Below are 21,453 nucleotides of genomic sequence, written 5' to 3' on the forward strand. Positions count from 1 at the left end.
CATTGTGAAAGGTCTTCATGACAAGTTAAAACATTTAGACTTCACTGTTTTTTTCTTTTCTTTTCTTTTCTTTTCTTTTCTTTTCTTTCTTTTCTTTCTTTATTTCTTTTTTTTGAGACGGAGTCTGGCTCAGCCATCCAGGCTGGAGTGCAGTGGCATAATATTGGCTCACTGCAACCTCCACCACTCGGGTTCAAGCGATTCTCTGCCTCAGCCTCCTGAGTAGCTGGGACTACAGGTGTGTGCCACCACACCTAGCTAATTTTTATATTTTTAGTAGAGACAGAGTTTCACCATGTTGGCCAGGATGGTCTCGATCTCTTGACCCCATGATCCACCCACCTCGGCCTCCCAAAGTGTTGGGATTATAGGCATGAGCCACCGGCCCAGCCCGACTTCACTGTTTTTAAGCAGGGACAAATCAGGTTTACTTTAGAAAGATAACAGAGAAGGTACTACTGAAATCCAGGAGGGATGTTAAAAACCTTAATTTGGCTGGGCGCGGTGGCTCTGGCATGTAATCCCAGCGCTTTGGGAGGCCGAGGCGGGCGGATCATGAGGTCAGGAGATCGATACCATCCTGGCTAACATGGTGAAACCCCGTCTCTACTACAAATACAAAAAAATGAGCCGGGTTTTCCCAGCTACTTGGGAGGCTGAGGCAGGAGAATGGCGTGAACCTGGGAGGCAGAGCTTGCAGTGAGCTGAGATCATGCCACTGCACTCCAGCCTGGGCGACAGAGCAAGACTCCGTCTCAAAAAAAAATAAAAAAATTAAAAAAAAAAACACCTTAATTCTGACCTGGGAGCTTAGAGTAGGGGCCTGTTGGAGAGACATTTTAGAGGAAGATGTGAGAGAAGATGAAGTCAATAATGACTCAGATTTCTGGGTTGGGTGACTGTCTAGGTTAGTGATTCTCTAATTTTGCTTTATAGTTGAATCACTTGGGAAGCTCTGAAAAGTCCTGATGTCCAGTTGCACCCCACACCAATAAATTAGAACTTTGGAGGGCTAAGAGGCAGGCATCAGTGTTTTTTAAAGTCTCTAAGGAATTCCAGCATGCATTAAAATTTGGGAACCATTGGTCTAGGTAAATTGTGTTGTTATTAGTTGACATGGAAATAGCTTTAGTACACAGTTATTGGGCCCTTAACACTTTCATTTATACATCTTATTAAACAGTCACAGTATCTCTGTGATGACAATAATACCCTTATTTTAGTGAGGAAATTCAAGATATGAAGTAGGTTGTGGGAAATGCAAGGCGAAAGTCAGGGAGGTGGTTGAAGCTGGATATAAAGCTAGACATTGGAATCATGAACATATCCTGTAGGCCTGAGCCCGTGACTCCTAGTCACAGAGTGTGCAGAGGGTGCATACACTGGATAGATGTGTACGGTGGAGATCTACAGTAGAGCTTACATATGCTTTCTAAAATAGGGAGCTGTACTCGGGTTCACCTAATTGTTATCATATGGGTTCAGAGTTGCCCAATCTTTTTTTTTCCTAAGAAGCCTGATACCCAGATCTGAATGGGAAAATGTTATGTGTTGTTTTAAATGAACGATTTAAAACATTGTAACAATAGCATGTCCAGGGACCTTAAGTGTGGTCTCTACCTTAGGAGTGTGACTTAAGGGCCTTGTATGACTGGCCTGAGAGTTTTCTACAAAAATCTTTTACTTAATTTGCAAGTACATGTGGATCAGAAGGGCCTGCCCATTTTCGTTTGCCCATTTGATAAATATTTCATGATTGTTGACCATGTGCTTGACAAAAACTTTACAACAATAGCTTTTAAGCTTTTTTTGACTTGACCCACAGTAAGGAATATATTGTGTTGTGATCTAGCACACATATACAACCAAAAAAAGTTGTTCATAAACAGTATTCCTTTCTGGAATGTGCTCTGATGCTTTCTATTCTATTTCATTATTTAAAAAGTGCTGGTATGACATACTATGTTGATTTCATAACCCACTAATGGGTTACCATTCAAATTTTTAAAAACCGAGTTAAAGGGAATGTGGGATTTTGGATATCAGCCTTGTTAAGATAGAGAAATGAAGATGTTCATAGTTTGCAAAAGTTATAAAGGTGTTGCTCCCTTAAGCATAGAGCGTACTCTCAAGGAAAGATCAATCATAGGCAGCCACGGAGAGGTGTTTATAGAGGGAAAGCAGCCCTGATGTTCTGGTTTGGTTGAAGGAAGTCTTTTATGAGGAGAAGATACATTGTTTATCAGCTGACATAGCTGTTCTTATAAAAGAGCTAGGCTGGGCACGGTGGCTCACGCCTATAATACACTAGCACTTTGGGAGGCTGAGGTAGGTGGATCACCTGAGGTTGGGAGTTTGAGAGCAGCCTGGCTAATATGGTGAGGCCCTGTCTCTACTAAAATTACAAAATTAGCTGGGCGTTGTGGTGCGTACCTGTAATCCCAGCTACTCGGGATACCCAGGCAGGACAATCGCTTGAACCCTGAAGGCAGAAGTTGCAGTGAGTCGGCATCTTGCCATTCCACTCCAGCCTGAGCGACAAAGACTCCATCTCCAAAAAAAAGAGCTTCTAACAGAAGAGATGGATTGGGCTGTAGGTTAGAGACAAGGGAGGAATGTAGTAGTACAAAAGACACGTTGAAATATTAAATATTCCAGAGAGGATATGAAGGTTTAAAACATGATATGAAAAGGCAGGAATTCGGCACAAAAACACAGCAGAAGAGCATAAGGTATTCTTTGTAATTGTTTTCTTGGGTAACAATTCAAGGAATTATTAAGATGTAGTGACAAGAAGGGAAGAAAAGAAAGGAAAGGAAGCCCGCCTTTTTGAGGACAGGCATTGTTCCAGATCCTGTTCCATCTTTTCTCTTGTTGAAAGGAAGGTCAACATTTTGGCAAAAGCAACATAACTGTCCCACTTACCTGATTTTTGGCAGTCTTGAACCTCTGAAACACAACCGTGTTCCTGGAAGTAAATGGAAGAGGGTCAGAGATCTAAAGGGTCAGTGATTCTAAACTTAGCTCTAGGGGGTCTATGGACCCCCAGAATTTTATGTTCTGGTAAATTCTGGTGTGTTTTTTAGGAGAGGGAGTTCATAGCCTTTATCAGATTGTTGAAGCAATCTGAGAACCCTAAAAAGTGTAAAAGTAAGTCACTGAGCTGAGTATTCTTGTTACAAAGCTCCTGTGTTTTCACATAGCATCACAGATTCTGACTTCAGAAGACCTAGGAAATGGTAGTTATTGGTTATTGTCACTGTAGTGCCCCAGCAGGAGGCTGTATAGCATGTGTTTGATCTAGGGAGGATTTTTATTCATTTACAAGGCAGCATACTCCAGTGCTGAACGGTGTGACCTTTTAGAAATTTCTTCCTTACATTGAGTTGAATTCTGAACCCTGTGTCATTTACTTATTACTCCTAGTTCTGTCCTAGGGTTACAGCAGCAAATCAGCATGAAAAGTTATAGAAGCTGATCACACAATTTAAACTTAGATTTCTCCTGAGTTGTGTTTTTTTTTGTTTTGTTTTGTTTTGTTTTGTTTTTTTGAGACGGAGTCTCACTCTGTCGCCCAGGCTGGAGTGCAGTGGCCGGATCTCAGCTCACTGCAAGCTCTGCCTCCCGGGTTTACGCCATTCTCCTGCCTCAGCCTCCCGAGTAGCTGGGACTACAGGCGCCCGCCACCTCGCCCGGCTAGTTTTTTGTATTTTTTAGTAGAGACGGGGTTTCACCGTGTTAGCCAGGATGGTCTCAATCTCCTGACCTCGTGATCCGCCCTTCTCGGCCTCCCAAAGTGCTGGGATTACAGGCTTGAGCCACCGCGCCCGGCCTGAGTTTTTTTTTGTTTGAGCTAAAACTGTATGGAACCTTCAACAGGTTTTCAGGATGGGATATGGCTTCCCTGTTCTTCACCGTCATGAGCACCGGTTTGTCATTGTTCTTAGCAAGAAGCTGGGGTGAAGATCTCTTGTTTAATCTGCCCAGCATGGCAGTTTCTGGGAATAGCATTTCCCATCTCTCCACTCCCAATTCCATGGTTGCAACGGGGACTGTCATTTACCGCATCACATTCCACTGGCCACGGTTGATTGTATTGGCGTGGGGATTGGACCTAAGCTGGGAGAAGTCAGTCCCTGCCTGTCCAGTGTAAAAGAACCTTCCCCCACCCCCCATTACAACACATACCTGGGACTCCCAGTCCCCCTTATGGTGTCTTTATTTCTCTCCATAGCACTTATGACCACTTCATGCACTAAGTTACCTTCCACGGAGAGGAAGAATTAAAAAAGCAAGTGAGCTCCGTGAGGGTAGGACTGGCATCTGTATTGTTCACTGTAGTGTTTCCAGTGCTTAGAGCAGTGCCTGGCGTGGAGTGGGCCCTCGGTCCAGCCTTGCTGGTCCTTGCTGGATGAATGATGGATGCTTGGTAGAGGAGTTGTAAGCGTGAACCCTGGCACTGCCGGCAGCCGTGTTTCCAGCTCCTGTAGAGGAGCCAACCTAAGGGGCTGGAAGGAACCTGCAAGAGGTGCCAAGATGAGAGAAGGAGAAAGCCATGGCTGCTTTGAGTGCCCAGTTTCTGTCATCTCTGAGCCTTATTGCCATCCTACAGTAACAGGATTCATCCTTTTACCTCAGCTAATTCCCACTGGGTTTCTTTCACTTCCGTTAAGAATTCAGTAATAACATGGACATGGAGGCAAGAACTAAAGACACTGTGCTCTGTAATATACAGTTCTGAGTGGCCAGTTTGGAGCCCAGTGGGACTGCCATCTCATTTCTTTTTTCTTTTTTTTTGGAGATAGAGTCTTGCTCTGTCACCCAGACTGGAGTGCAGTGGCGCGATCTTGGCTCACTGCAACCTCTGACTCCTGGATTCAAGCAATTCTCCTGCCTCAGCCTCCCAAGTAGCTGGGACTACAGGCGCACACCCCCATGCCTGGCTAATTTTTTGTGCTGTAGTACCGGTGGGGTTTCACCTTGTTGCCCAGACTGGTCTCGAACCCCTGAGCTCAGGCAATCCGCCTGCCTCGGCCTCCCAAAGTGCTAGGATTACAGGCATGAGCCACTGCACCTGACCCCATCTTGTTTGTTTTTGACACTGTAGTGAAGCTTTTAGGGAAGATTTTTGGTTCCTCATAGGCACTTTTCTAGATGCTTTCATAAAGTTAAAGTTGAATACCTTCGAGTGGTTTGAGGTAAAAAGTATTGCTTCTCTTGTATATCTTCCTCTTCAAAAGTTTGTAACCTTAATACCTTTTTCTGTTCGTTGTATCAGAGAATCTGAAAAAAAACATTTCTGCTGCAGGTACAGAGGGGCCAGGTGTAAGCATCTCTGAAGAGAGACAAAGTCTGACTGAAAACTCTGGGACAACAGTCGTTTACAACCCTTATGCTGCCCTTTCCATAGAGCAGCAGAGGCAGAAGCTGCCAGTATTCAAGGTATGTCAAATAATCGTGTTTGATCTGTGGGCTTGAATCATGTGTCTGCATTAGCTTTATGCTCACCACTGAAGGGAATGATGTCCTCTTTCTAGAACAGAGTGAGCTCAGAGAAACCCTTATCGTAAGGGATGATTTCATACTATGTAATTTTTAGTTAACCGTATAAATCTTGAGAGTTCTTAAGATTTTTTCAGTTGCATCGTACATACTGGAAAACTGGAAGAATTAGAATGACTTTTTTTTCCCCCCTTTATTTCTTTCAATTACGGACAATTTCAGACATACAGAAAAGTAGAGAAAATAGCAGTTACTTTCTATATAACAGATTACCAACATATGGCCAACTTTTGCTTTATTTTTGAAGATACTCCTTTAAACAAGTTTACTTGGGAATATGAGGTTGTTTCTGCTGAAGACATCAGTTAATACTCTGACTTCCTCAGACAGTGACAGGATTTTGGTATGGTTAGTACTTACCAAGTGCACATCCAGACACTCGGTTTTATTAGTGCTCATGAAATAGATGCGTGCTCAGCTACAGGAGACCAAAGTGCAAACTAGAATTCATTCAGAACGTGTTCATTTATGGCTAGCGATAGTTCTCCACTACAGATGGACACAGTTGATATATACACTTCCTTCCTGTTGGCACATCCACGTAGGAGGTCCAATTGTAATCTGGAAGTACAGAGCCAAGACAGGTTACAGAAATGTCATACAGCCCCTGATGAGGGGTGAATTCTCCCTGCTCCACAGGATGCCTCTGGAATGACCTGAGTAGGTGTGGCTGCCAGCACCTGTGTCTGTTTCTTTCTCCTGGATGTTGCTGGGTGAAAGTTGCCATGTTCTCTCTCTCTCTGTCTCTCTCTATCTCTATCTCTCTCTCTGTCTATCAGTAAATCAGACAGGGTCTTCCTATGTTGCTCAGACTGGTCACGAACCCCTGGGCTCAAGCAGTTCTCCTGCCTCGGCCTCCCAAAGTGCTGGGATTACAGGTGTGAGCAGCCAAAAGGTGCCAAGTTCTTATACTCAGGGGGTTCTTTTGTCTAGACTGTCCTGATAATTCCTCTTCTATTAATGTGTTCTTTCTCCAAATAGATAGGCAACAGCAGCCTTCTTAGTTTAGCCAGATTGCCTTACTTGGAATTTTATGTGGCTCCCAATATTTTAGTCACATGTGAACTGACTGTCTCTGGGTTTCTTCCTCAAGTGACTAACTCATTCACTATGTATGAATGTTAGCAGGTCTGACTCTCAGGAGATGAGATGGTAGGTTCAGTATTGCTTTCTCACCACTGAGGGACACAGTTTAAGCTGTGATGAAGGGTCTGGACTCTGGAGCTAGACTTCAGGGTTCACACCCAAGCTTCACCATTTATGTGCTTGGTGAAGCACTTCTCCATTCTGAGCTGCTTTTCCTTATCTGTGATGTGGGACTAACAGGAGCACCTACCTCATAGTACTGTTATGAGGACCAGATGAGATCATTCATGCAGAGCATTTAGCAAGATACCTGACATGTAATAAATGCTCAAGTACAAGGGAAATTACTGTTTATTAATTTTGGCCTTTTCTTGACTATTCTTTGTCTCCCAACTGTACTTAAAAGATAACATAAATGAAACAGCAAATGAGAAAAAAAGAAAAGCAACAAGGAGTTGAGAAATGTTGATAAAATTAAAATGGTAAGAAGGGTATACGTTATTGATATAAAGCAAAGTAGAGTTTAAGTACAGTTGAGATCTTATAAGATGTTAAAGATAAATCTAGTACTAAACAAGTAGATATGTGTTTGCCCTTAAAAAAATGCAATTACTGGTGTATTAGTCACACTGTTCTACATCTTACTTCCTTTTCTTAACATATCTTATAGATCATCCCATATCAGTACAAATAGATATTTCCTCTTCTTAATAACTGCAAATTACTCCATTATTGGAGTATTTTATAACTGATTTAACCAAACTTTTGTTGATCAGCATTTAGGGTGTTTGAATTTTTGGCTATTATAAACAACTCTGCAGTGAGTATGCATGTATTTATGTCTTTGTACACATGTAGTATGTAGTAGTATGTCTATAATTTCTTTTCTTATTTTTTTGAGACAGAGTCTTATTCTGTTGCTCAGGCTGGAGTGCAGTGGCATGATGTCTGCTCACTGCAGCCTTCCCCCACCGGGTTCAAGCGATTCTTCTGCCTCAGCATCCCAAGTAGCTGGGATTACAGGCACTTGCCACCGTGCCCAGCTAATTTTTGTATTTTTAGTAGAGACGGGGTTTCACCATTTTGGCCAGGCTGGTCTTGAACTCCTGACCTTGTGATCTACCCCGCTTGGCCTCCCAAAGTGCTGGGATTACAGGCATGAGCCACCCCGCCCGGCCTATAATTTCTTATAAGTGAAATGTTAAAGGGTGTCTGCATGTATTTTGGTGTTACACTTGATTGCAGTTGTATTCGCTCATGCTGAGAGGAACAGTACCTGAGAGTTAGAAATACATTTTGATCTATTTAAAATTTACTTTCCTTTGAAAACAGCTCATTTCGTAATGTTTCAATATCGTTGTTGTTTAGGTCTTTTGAGACAATGTATGGCTTTTTACAAGGTGTGTTATTCTTTTTCAGCTTAGGAATCATATTTTATACTTGATAGAAAATTATCAGACAGTGGTGATTGTTGGTGAAACGGGATGTGGGAAGAGCACACAGATTCCTCAGGTGAGTACATATTTAATATGTGTCTTTACACTTCGATTTGGCTGGAAGGATTTTGTAACTTGAGAACTCTTTTTATTATCACTTACATTTTTAAGATCTCCTCTCAGGAAATGTTCACTTCAACTAGATTTTTTTTTTTTTTTGTGACGGAGTCTCGCTCTGTCACCCAGGCTGGAGTGCGGTGGTGCGATCTCAGCTCACTGCAAGCTCCGCATCCCGGGTTTACGCCATTCTCCCGCCTCAGCCTCCCAAATAGCTGGGACTACAGGCGCCCGCCACCTCGCCCGGCTAGTTTTTTGTATTTTTTAGTAGAGACGGGGTTTCACTGTGTTAGCCAGGATGGTCTCGATCTTCTGACCTCGTGATCCGCCCATCTCAGCCTCCCAAAGTGCTGGGATTACAGGCTTGAGCCACCGCGCCCGGCCTCAACTAGATATTTTTAATTAAACTTTTAGGGCTTACAATTTCTTTGATGAGTGCTAAAGTAATAGTTTGTCTTTGATTTATTATAATTCCAAAATAGTAATGGAATAGCTATCCTCTGAAAGTTATAATGGAAACTTATTCAAAGATGTGTAATACAGAGTTTTTATCCTTAAATAGTTATAGTTGAAGAGGTTGGGTAAAATGAATATTGCTATGGTTGTAAATAAAAATTGGTTATTATAGAATTATGCAGTGCAATGAGAAGAACCCTTTCTTACTAGGAAAAATCCTATGTGGTGTGGATAGGAGTAGAAAGAAGGATCAAGAAAGGCCTTGTAAAGGAATTGGCATTTGAATTTGACCTTGAATTATCAGTGGGAGCTGACTGAGAAGATATTCCAAGCCAGTGAATATTGTGGTTAGAGACACTGGGGTGGAGAAGTGTAGGGTGAGTTCAGAGTGTGCCTTAAGAACCTTAACTTGAAGAGTGAAGGCTGACTGAGCTTGAGAGACTTTGCAGGTTCTTCTTTCATTTTTTAATATTAATTTTCTTGAAGTATGAAATATATGTAGAAAAGTACCTATATCATAATTGTACACCTTGATACATTTCTGCAAGTGGAATACATCTGTGTTACCAGCACCCAGATCAAGAAACAGAACATTACCAAAACCCCAAGAACTCTTCTTCTGTGTCCTGTTCTGATCTCTAACTGCCCTCTCTGCTTACCCCTATAATCATGAACACAAAGGTAGCTCTTATTCTGGCTACTAACCTCATAAATTAGTTTTGCCTATTTTTGGAATTTTATAAAGGAGTAATATAGCTTCTTTTGTCCAACATTATGTGTGAGTCTTCCTTGTTGTTGAATTAGTTGCAGTTTGTTCATTCTCATTGCTGCATAGCAGGGTTCAGCAAGTCACAGCCAGTGGGCCAGATGCAGCCCACTGCCTGTTTTGTAGAGAAATCTTTACTGGCACACAGCCACACCTACTTGTTGATATATTGCTGGTGGCTGCTTTTAGGCTACTACACAGGGTGAACAGTTTTGACAGAGACCCTAAGATCCTCAGAACCTAAAAATGTACCATCTGGCCCTTTACAGAAATGTGAAATGTAATGTTAACCCCTGCTAGTTAGTATTCCACTATGTGAGTATTCCGTGGTTTGTTTATTTTTCCTATTGTTACTGACATTTGAGTCATTCCCAGTTTTTAGTTATGGATAGTGCTGCTGTGAACATTCATGTGCTTGTCTTTGGTGAACATACGTGCACATTCTCCTGCCGAGCTCTACCTAAGAGTAGCATTGCTGGATCCTGTGTTCAACTTTAGTAAATAATGTCTAAGATATTCAAAGTGGTTGTGTCCTTGTAGGGTTTGCAAGCAAGTGAACAACATGATAAGCTGAGCTTTAGGTAAATGATTGTATTGAGATATAAGGTGACTTAGAAACTGGAGGAGGCAGGCCATAGAAAGCTATTGCAGTGGTCTGGAGAAGGGTGGTGTAATGGGGTCCTCAACCAAGAGGTGATAGTGGGATAATCTGATGAGGATAGGGAGGAGAACAATTTTAGCGTTAGGGTCTGTAGATATTAGAAACTTAGGTTGGTGCTTTTGCACCGATCTAATACATGGATATTTGTGATGACAAAGTGGAAGGTACAAAGGTGCACACTGACTGACCATGACTTGCTGCCTTGGCGAACAGTGCTAATATTAAATGTGATAGGACAGTAAAGATTTTTTTTGAGGGGAAATTAACGCGTTTGCTTTTAAACAGATTTATTTTTTCCTATATTATTGATGGCCTTTGATGACATTATTAGCAGGAAGATTGGAATGGGAATCTGAAGCTTGGTGGAGGTCAGATGTAGAAGGTGTGGACATAGGGATTGAACATCCTGATACATGGAGGAAGGAGATGGAACAGAAATAACTGAGAAGAGGATTAAGGACAAAGTCCTAGGAGCATCAACATTTAGGAGTCAGGAGCAGAAATGAGATAGAATGGCAGCCAGGGAAGTGACAGAGGAACGAGGAGACTGTTAATGGTTAGAGAAAGCAAAGAAAGAGTGAGGTTTTGGAGAGGTGGGTAGGTGGCAGGTGCAGCCAACAGAGCGGCCAGGGAGCAGGAGAACTGGTTCAGTCCTGAGTTGTTCATCTTGGAGACAGCATGTCCAGTGGTAGGGTTTTAGGGTTAAGGGTGTCTAAGGGGAAGATGATACAAATCCCTTTGCATTTTTGAATATGTTAACGATGTATTCTTGACTGCCTGGTCCAGACTTGTGGTCATGCCAGCATCTGTGTAGGTCTTCTTTTTTGTCTGCTCCCCAACTCCATTCTGAATAATGGGTTTATTAATAGGTTGGGACCCAGATATAGTTATTTTTTTAAAGTTTCTCAATAGACAGCTAGGAAAAGGTAGACAGAGGAGAATGACCTAGTAAAGGACAATTTGAAATGCATACAGCAGAAGAAATGGTGGCCTGGAGGAAAAAGATAACCATATATGCAGATGGAATTGACAGCCAGTAAGTTACTCATTTCTTACAGGAAGAAACAGGAGAAAGGTTAAATTACTGTGTGATTGTCATTAGAGGATAATATAACAATAATATAACAACTAATAACAGTAGTAAGTGCTGCAAAAAGTGATTTTACACATGTTGATCTGTTTAATCCTCAATGACCCTATGAAGCAAACACCATTATTGTCTTCATTTTATAGGTGAGGACACTGTAGAGAGTAGTGAGGTTATGGAACATAGAACAGAGGTAAAAGGCCACACGATGTTCCAGAATTGTTTGGGAATTAGTCTGTGATGTTATGTAGTCAGCTTAGGATAAACTATGTTCTGGTAACAAAGAACCTGAAAATCTCAGTGGCTTAAAAGCACAAAGGTTTATTTCTTGCTCATACTATGTGGTTGTCTTGGGTTGGCTTTGAGATTCTATCACATCATCATTGGGCCTTAGGCTGATGGTACTGCTCTTATGAGGGACTTGTTGGTCTTGTGGTAGATGGCAGAATCATGAGATAGCTCTTAAAACTTCTGACCGAAAGTGGCCCTTCTGCTCACATTTCATTGGTCAAAGCAAGTTATATGGCCAGGCCTGATAGCAATGGGGTGGCAGCATATATAATCCTCCCATAGGAATGGGTGGCAGGCATTTAGAACAGTGATAAATATATCACAGTGATTTGACCATTTACCCCTGCAAGGTTTAGCTGCCAGGGAACAGAGAGGGCCTGCTGTGTTACTAAGTCCAGGGAAAACTGGTGGGAAGGAGAAAGAGGAGGGATGAGGATCTAGGCTGGGTAATGTGGGCAAACAAAGGTAGTTTTTTTCTTTTAATTTTAAGATTTGAATATTTATTATTTTTGAACATTAATAGGTTCACATGGTTTTAAATTCAAAAGGCACAAAGGGACATAAAAAGATTTCCTTCTGCCCTGTCTTCCTGGTACTCATTTCCTTTGTGCCGTTATAATCAATATTATCAGTTTCTTGGTAGAAATTTGTTCATGCATTTACAGAGAAGTGAGTGTGTGTGTGTATGCACATATACGCCCTATTTTAAACATGAAACATCTATACATGTTTTACTATGCCTTGTCTTTTTTTTTTTTTACTTATTCTTTCATTTTTTAAAAAAGCTGTTTTGAATTGACATAATAACTATGCATATTTATGGGATTTAGTGTAATGTTTTGATATGTGTATATGTTATATAATGATCAAATCAGGGTCATTAGCATATCCATCACCTCAAATATTTATCATTTCTTTGTGATGAGAACTTTCAGACTCCTCTTAGCTATTTTGAAGTCTATGGCACATTATTAACTATAGTCACTCTGCTGTGTGCAGTAGAACACCAGAACTTATTCCTCCTACCTAACTATAACTCTGTGCTTGTTGACCAACCTCTTACTCTCCCTACTCCCTGTCACCCTCTCCCCTCTGCACTGTTCTACTCTCTAGTTTTGTAAGATCAACTTTTTTAGATTCCACATGTAAGTGAGCTCGTGCAATATTTGTCCTTCTGTGCTTGGCTTATTTCACTTAACATCATGTCCTCTAGGTTCATCTGTGTTGTTGCAAATGACAGGATTTCATTCTTTTTTATGGCTGTATAGTATTCTCTTGCGTATATATATCACGTTTTAAAAATCCATTCGTCTGTTGATGGACACCTAGGCTGATTCCATATCTCGGCTGTTGTGAGTAGTGATGGGAATGCAGATGTCTGATGTTTTGGTTTCCTTTGCTGGGAATAAATAACCAGTAGTGGGGTTCCTGGATCATATGGTAGTTCTGTTTTTAATTTTTCGAGAAACCTCCATATTGCTGTCCATAGTGGCTGTACTAGTTTACATTTTCACCAACAGTGTACAGGAGTTCCCTTTTCTCCACATTCTTGCCAACATTTGCTTTCTTTCATCTTTTTGATAGTAGCCATTCTAACTGGGGTGAGGTGGTATCTCATTGTGGTTTTGATTTGCATTTTCCTGATGATTAGTAATGTTGAGGATTATTTTATATATATGAAATAATACACCTGTTGTGCATCTTCTTTTGAGAAATGTCTGTTCAGGTCTTTTGCCCATTTTTTAAAACTTTATTAAAATACTGGGTTTTATTTCACATTTATTTCACATATTTTTGTCTCCCCACAATTTCCATGTCTGACCGCCACTACTATTATGTCCTATCATAACATTCCATACATACCTAAAACCAAGCAAAGGGTGGAGTTCCATCTTTAAAAACGAAACAGGCATTTTGGACAACACAGCCTTGGCAATGGAACCTGCACAACATTTATCAAATACGGAAGGGAAGGTTCTCACTCTGCATTATAAAAAGGACAGCCAGATATCAACTGTTGCAGAAATGAAATAAGATGGAAAATTTTAAACATATTGTTGAAACTATTTGCTTGAAGAGACTTCCTCCACTACCAGAGATCTTGAATAGCCTCCTGGTCAGTCATCCGGAAGCAATTCTTCACATAATTGATGAACTTGGCTCCCACTTTGGGAAGAGAACCACCTTTTTCTATACTTGCTTGCATTTTTGCTTTAGTGTTTTCTACAGAACTTTTGATATTTTAGGACTTTTTTTCCTGTTTTTTGAAGGATTCTTGTCCTTTTGATCTTGGTATTGATGGTATTGAGTCTTTTCCATTCTGATTTGACTTTTGTGCATTTTTTTTTTTTTTTTTTTTTTTTGAGACGGAGTCTCGCTCTGTCACCCAGGCTGGAGTGCAGTGGCCGGATTTCAGCTCACTGCAAGCTCCGCCTCCCGGGTTCACGCCATTCTCCTGCCTCAGCCTCCGGAGTAGCTGGGACTAACCTCGCCCGGCTAGTTTTTTGTATTTTTTAGTAGAGACGGGGTTTCACCGTGTTAGCCAGGATGGTCTCGATCTCCTGACCTTGTGATCCGCCCGTCTCGGCCTCCCAAAGTGCTGGGATTACAGGCTTGAGCCACCGCGCCCGGCCTTTTGTGCATTTTTTTTGGCTGGAGTATCTTGTGTAGATTTCTTTACTGGCGCTTTTCCTTCAGTTTCCTCATCATCAAAATCATCATCATCTTCATTAGCAGCAGGTTTTACTTTTTTCTCTGGAAGCTTGCTACCACCTCCAGGGCAGATCGCCTTCCAGATATACTTAAGAATTTCACATCCTCCTCTTCATCTTCTGGCTCTGCATCTTCCTCCACAGCTACTAAGTGCTGTCCATTAATATGCACTGGCTCTGAGCCACACTTCAACTGTAAGACCACCGGTGGTATTATTTCAAAGACGCTAAGGGAAATCATTGGCTGTACAGACATTTTCAAAGTTGCCAGTGTTACTTTAATTGGACTGCCTTCAACATTGTGCCTCTGCTTCAACAATGTGCGATTCATCCTTTGCAGCAGCCCCTGAGCTGACCGTTCTTAAAGATAACTGGTGCTCATTTTCATGAATATCTACCTTAAAGTGATGATCTTTGTTGGCCTTTAGTTCACAACCTAAAAGATAGTTCTGGGGCCTCAGAGGGCTCATGTCCATGTCCATCGAATCTTCCATGGAGTGGTGGCGTGTACTTAGGTGGGAGAGAAGGCAGATAGAGATAAATGACCCCTGCTCCAGAGAATAGCCACGCAGAGTGGAAACACCCTTTTGCTCATTTTAAATTGGATTTCTAGTTTTTTGCTATTGAATTGTTTGAGCACCTTGTACATTCTAGATATTAACCCTTTATCAGATCATAGTTTGCATTTATTTTCTCCCATTCTGTAGGTTTTCTCTTCACTCTTTGATTGTTTTCTTTGCTATACAGAAGCTGTTTAGTTTGATGCAATCCCATTTGTCTATTTTTGCTTTTTGTTGCCTGTGTTTTTGAGGTCATGTACAAAAAAATCCTTGCCCAGACCAGTGTCATGAAGTGTTTCCCTTCTCTTTTTTTCTGGTAGTTTCATACTTTTGGGCCTTTCATTTAAGTCTTTTATCCATTTTGATTTGATTTTTATATGTGGTGAGAGTTAGGGAACTGGTTTCATTTTTTTGCATGTGATTATCCAGTTTTCCCAGCACCGTTTAATAAAGAGATTGTCCTTTCTCTAAGATGTGTTTGTGGTGCTTTTGTTGAAAATCACTTGACTTTAAATGTGTGGATTTATTTCTGGATTTTCTGTTCTGTTCCGTTGGTCTGTGTGTCTGTTTTTATGTGAGGACCATGCTGTTCTGTTTATAGCTTCGTAGTGTATTTTGAAGTCAGATAATGCCTTCACACTTTTTTTTTTTCACGTAATGTATTACTGTTTTTTTTTTTCCAGTTCCATAGATGCTAGTATGTGAACATAATTTACCAATCCCCAGTTGATAGACATTTACGTTATTTACAGTTTTGTATTATCACAATGATGCAGTGGAGTTGGTTTGCATATAAATCATTTTGCACACATATAGATATTTTTATAGAATAAATAAAATACTTATGGGGGTTGCTGGCTCAAAACACACATGCATTTGAATTGAATTATTTTAAGGAATTGCATTTTATTATAAACACTTTTTAAAAATAGGAAATACATTTACATGGTACAAAATTCACAAAGAACAAAGGAATAAATGGTGAAAAGTGAATCTCCTAAGCTTTGCCGTTGAAAATGACTAGATCATTATGATAGATTGTATTATTGGTCCAAATATCTGCTACATCTCCTATGGAGTATTCCCTTTTCTCCTATCCACTCAGTTCCCCGTCCCTGAGATAGTCACTGTTTTCAACTTATTGTGAAGCTAAATTTGGGCTATGGCCTAGGAAAATTGGAATGACTGAGGAACTAAAGGTTACAGCAAGGATACGGAGCAGGTTTTTCTGTTTTGTTAGATTTATATAGTACCTTTCCTTGGGAAAAAAACAACATGCAAAAGCACCAAATACTTAATAATTTTGAAATTCTTACAAACTATAGGTAGAACCTAGATGATATATATATATTTTTTACTAGAGTTCTGTAAAAAAGGAAAAAAAAAAGAGCTATGAATACAAGCTCTTCTTAAGTACAGTTTTTATTAGTACTGTTATTGGCGGAGTTCTTCCTAATTCTGTCCTTTAGCCAGAAGCCCAGATTGGGTGATCCTTAAAAAGTGGAGAACTCAGATGGATTTCAGCTATGTTTTAGTGATCTCCCTCGGTGACAGGCCGCTGCCTCTTGACGTCAGCGCTACACCTGCTTTTTCAGTAGCTTTACATTTCCACGTCTCAGCAATCATAAGCAGGCCGTAGAAGTCTGAATCACAGATTCAGTCTTCTAGTATTGAGGTGACTAGCTTTATGGACAGGTTTGTTTTTATGGAAATTATTTTTCTTTCACTTAACACTACTGCTAAGAGATTGGCTATGTGTGTTTGAAGTTGGATAATATGTTTTGTTCTGTTTATGTGTCATGACTGGTTTGCTGAGCTTGAAGTTCAGGACACAGATTTTTATTTGTTTCCTTGAACAAATTATGTGGCCTCTTTGTTTCCTCATCTGTGTATTGTTGATGATGACGTTACCTTCCTTATAGGTTTTGTTTTGAGGATTAAATGGGGTAATGCATGTAAGGCACTCAGCACAGTTCCTGGCACTTAGTAAGGTGCTCATTGACTCTTAGGTATTATTCTTACAGTTCTGTTTTTGTATTTGTGTTGATTGGGGTGGTTGGTAGTATTTTGTGTGGGTATTTAATACAAGATAAACTTTATAGTTTTTGTAGCAAAAACCCTGCATTATCTACAACGCTTTGTTTCTTACAGTCATTTTCTAAACTTTATTTTTAACTGCTTTTAAACTAATAGAAAAGTTGCAAAAAACAATACAGAATTCCCTTATACTCTTTACTTCGCTGCTAGTACAGAGATCGAAAGCAGGACATTAACACTGGTACAATAATAGTAACTGGACTATAGATCTTATTTAAATCTCATCAGTTTTCCTACTAAGGTTCTTTTTTAGTTCTAGGATCCTACATTGCTTTTAGTTGTTATTTCTCCCTAATCTTTTCCAGGTTGTGTGAATTCCTCAGTATGTCTTCATCTTTCATGAACTTGACACTTTAAAATAATGGGACTTACTTTGTAGAATGTTCCTCAATTTGGGTTTATGTCATGTTTTCTCATGATTAGAAGGAGCTTATGTGTTTTTGGCAGGAATACTACAGAAATGATATTGTATCCTTAGTGCATCATTTCAGGGGTTCATAATGTTGGTATGTTTTGTCTCTGGTAATAGCAACTTTGGTCACTTGGTTAAGGTTCCAACTTTTGCCTATGAAGCTACTGTCTTTCCCTTTTTAGTTGATATGTATCTTGGGGGACATATTTTCACACTGCAAATATTCTGCTTTTCTTCAAACTCTCACCTACTAAGTTTAGCATCCACCTCGGTGGATCTTGTCTGCAGCAATGATGATTTTCTTTTCTCCTCTTTCCCTCTATCTTTATTAAATGTAATTTTCTGTAAGGAAGAACTGTGCTTTCTTCCTCATTTATTTGTTAGATTATTTGCGTATATCTATATGGATTCATAGATACTTATTTTTTTCTATGTGTTAAAGCCCAATTCTGTCATTATTTATCGTGTTGCTCAAATTGTTTCATCTTTGAACATTAGGAGCTCCTTCATTTTGGCTCATGTTTTCTTTCTAAAAGCTTTCATTTTTTTGACCACTTCCTTACTTTCTAGTACTACAAGATGTTTCAGGCTTGTCTTGTATTTTTCCTACACAAGCCCTGGTTCCTTTTATTGGAGAATGATGTTTAGAAATCATGATCTGGGATCGGGAGTGGTGGCTTATGCCTGTAATCCCAGCACTTTGGGAGGCCAAGGTGGGTAGATCACCTGAGGTCAGGAGTTCGAGACCAGCCTGCCTAACATGGCAAAACCCCGTCTCTACTAAAAATACAAAAAATTAGCCGGGCATGGTGGTGCATACCTGTAATCCCAGCTACTAGGGAGGCCGAGGCAGGAGAATCACTTAAATCCAGGAGATGGAGGTTGCAGTGAGCTGAGATCATGCCATTGTACTCCAGCTTGGGCAACAGAGCGAGACTCCATCTCAAAAAAACAAAAAAAAAACCCAAAACCAAACAAACAAACAAAAACACCGGGCACAGTGGCTCACTCCTGTAATCCCAGCACTTTGGGAGGCCGAATCGGGCAGATCACAAGGTCAGGAGATCGAGACCATCCTGGCTAATATGGTGAAACCCCATCTCTACTAAAAATACAAAAAATTAGCCAGGCGTGGTGGCGGGCGCCTGTAGTCCCAGCTACTTGGGAGGCTGAGGCAGGAGAAATGACATGAACCCGGGAGGTGGAGCTTGCAGTAAGCCGAGATCGCTCCACTGCACTCCAGCCTGGGCGACAGAGTGAGACTCTGTCTCAAAAAAAAAAAAAAAAAAAAGATCATAATCTGGATGCTAGAGTGCTCATTGCTACTGAGATGTCATTGCTGAGTCTCAGTGAGCAGACTTAGGAAATATATGTATGAATATTAAGCAATACATTGTAAAAAATCTAGCTATCTGTATCTGTCTATCCATCTATATCTTAAACACCATGAGTTTATGCAGATGCTTCTGATTCCAGTCTAATACTATAGGGCTCCTTTGAGCCTTTATTTATAACTTCTCTGCAACAATGAGAAGCTTAGTCCTTATTATCTACAGTATATTTATGGATTCATTAAAATAGTTTCAGAATTGCTAACTCATAACCTTGTTTGGATATTTACTAACTATATTACAGCGTTTATGTCCAGTTCTGTCTTTAGCCTTACAACATCCAGTCAAGATATATTTTTCCATCATTACCTAGGTTTGTTCTTTTCTTCTCCACCCCCTGCAGTGTGGTTATGTTATTCATTTGTAGTATAGAAAGGGTCATCTGTTAGTGTTTGTATTTCCTTTAGGTTTCCCTCCACATCCTGGTTGGTTTTATTTGTCTTTTGGGTATTTAAAAAGTATGGGAAACATGCATGGCTATGGTTCTGAGAGTCAGAGCTACATAAAAAGATCTACTGAGAGCATTGACATGCCCTCTTTATCCCTGTTACCTTGCCTCCATTTCCCCTTCTTTCTACCACTTTCCCACCCATTCCCTGTAGACAACCATTTTCTTAGTATCTATATTATCCTTCCTTTATTTCTTTTGAACACATGAGCAGATAGATGCAATAACTTTTAGAATCTTTTTTCTAGTGTTGAAGTAATATATGTTCATTGTAAAACAATTAGATGTTAGAAAAACATGTAACTGATAACCACTGTTATCCATATTAGATTTTAAGTGCATATAATCAAATAAATACATAGATATTAAATAAGTACATAACTCAGATAAATACACTTAAGCAAATTGTTTTTAAAAAAAATTTTTACTTTTATTTATTTATTTATTTTTGAGACAGAATCTTTTTCTGTCACCCAGGCTGGAGTGGAGTGGCACAATCTTGGCTCACTGCAGCCTCCACCTCCCAGGTTCAAGTGATTCTCCTGCTTCAGCCTTCTGAGTAGCTGGGATTACAGGCACGTGCCACCACACCCACCTACATTTTTATATTTTTGGTAGAGACTGGGTTTCACTATGTTGGCCAGGCTGGTCTTGGACTCCTGACTTCAAGTGATCTGCCTGCCTCGGCCTCCCAAAGTGCTGGGATTACAGGTATGAGTTACCGTTCCTGGTCAATCAAATTTTATATATGTGTACTAATATAATCTAATGGTATATAGTCATATATATAAAATCCAGTTGTTGTATTTAATATGACTGAAATGTGTTGTATGGTTGATATTTATATTGAGCCATCTCTATATGTGCTTAAAAATTCTTTGTTCTACAGATTTAGCACTGTTTTGAGTGACCTATGGATAATTTTTTGTTCCTTGAGGCATCTGTAGAACATGGTGATTTTCCAGGACTGGGGTGTCAGAATGCTGGAATTGTGCCTTAGTTCTTCTGTTGATCAGCTTTGATGTGAACTTAATTACCTAACGTTACCAAGACTCAGATTCTCCATCTGTAAAATAATTCCCAAAGTTCTGCTGGGACAATAACTGTGCTTTTTCCTTTCTTAGTGACTTTAACACAGTATGGGAGCATCTTGGGGGAGATTGTTCTGGAAAAGTGGTGTCATATGTATACTTATATGTGATTTTGTTTGTAGTACCTTGCAGAAGCCGGTTGGACAGCCGAAGGAAGAGTGGTAGGAGTGACCCAGCCTCGGAGAGTGGCTGCTGTTACAGTGAGTTTCTTTTTGTATTGGAAAGATTCTATCTGTGTTGTCTACATTTGTGATTTGTTTACATTTCCTAAAGGCTTTAAATGAATTGAAGTTGCTCCTTAAGAATGTAGGTCTTCAGTTTTTGTGTTTTTTTATTATTTTTATTTTTTTCCCGAGACAGAGTCTCACTCTGACACCCAGGCTGGAGTGCAATGGAGGGATCTCAACTCACTGCAACCTTTGCCTCCCGGGTTCAAGCAATTCTCCTGCCTCAGCCTCCCGAGTAGCTGGGATTACAGGCATGTGCCACCACGCCCGGCTAATTTTTTTTGTATTTTTAGTAGAGATGGGGTTTCACCATGTTGGCCAAGCTGGTCTCAAACTCCTGACCTTGTGATCTGCCTGCCTTGGCCTCCCAAAGTGCTTTGATTACAGACATGAGCCACCGTGCCTGGCCAGGTCTTCAGTTTTAAAAGAATTATGATTTGAATATTTTTGTTAAATTGATCCTGCACATTGTGAACATTGTAAGTAATAAAGTGCTGAGGAAATAAAAAAACAAAATATTTTTTAAGCCCCACATTTCACCATCCAACATAAACAATGTGAACATTTGTGAACATCATTCCAAGCTTCTCTTAAAGGTGAAGATGAATGGTTGACTGGCTGGAGAGAAATAATTTTATAAAAATGAGATCATATTTAATATTTATTTTTTATTGAATTTAACAAAATAGGAAACTTTAGTGAAATAGGAGTAGCGACTGTACTTTGGATAAATGTTCACCACAAGATACTTTATTAAAGCTTGAAAAGTAAGAAGAAAGAGTACAAAAAACCTCAGGATGTTACCTATATTTCAAATTATACCTTATAGTTTCCTGTTATGAAAGAAGAGGAAATTAGCATGTATTCTTCTTTCCACCTTTGCTTTCTCCATTTGTCGTAGATACAGTCCTGTCATTTTCATTTCAATATTTATAACGTACATGTTCTTAATCATAATTCTCACAGGTGTTTAACCTTAATTCTAGTTTAAATGGATTCAGTACTCATCATTAGTTATTTTCCATGGTTTTGCCAACCTTTAATTGCTTGTTTT

General features: G+C 40.0%; 1 protein-coding gene and 1 pseudogene across 14 annotated transcripts in view; one reads left to right on the top strand and one right to left on the bottom strand.

The window, feature by feature from the left end:
- Nucleotides 1-21,453, top strand: part of DHX35 (DEAH-box helicase 35) — a 100,217-nt gene that overhangs the window by 2,019 nt on the left and 76,745 nt on the right. For all 14 annotated transcript variants that reach the window (XR_010578665.2, XR_012419384.1, XR_012419383.1 and 11 more), the window contains exons 2-4: nucleotides 5,309-5,442; nucleotides 8,068-8,160; nucleotides 20,295-20,372. Coding sequence is in view for 4 of the 14 variants with exons in the window: in XM_065523138.2 (XP_065379210.1) it covers nucleotides 5,309-5,442; nucleotides 8,068-8,160; nucleotides 20,295-20,372 (305 nt within the window). In the remaining 10 variants the exon portion in view is untranslated. The remainder of the gene's footprint in view (nucleotides 1-5,308; nucleotides 5,443-8,067; nucleotides 8,161-20,294; nucleotides 20,373-21,453) is intronic.
- On the bottom strand, nucleotides 13,956-14,667 carry LOC135965648 (nucleophosmin pseudogene; annotated as a pseudogene).

The sequence above is a fragment of the Macaca fascicularis genome, chromosome 10 (genome assembly GCF_037993035.2).
Source record: "Macaca fascicularis isolate 582-1 chromosome 10, T2T-MFA8v1.1".
NCBI lineage: Eukaryota > Metazoa > Chordata > Mammalia > Primates > Cercopithecidae > Macaca > Macaca fascicularis.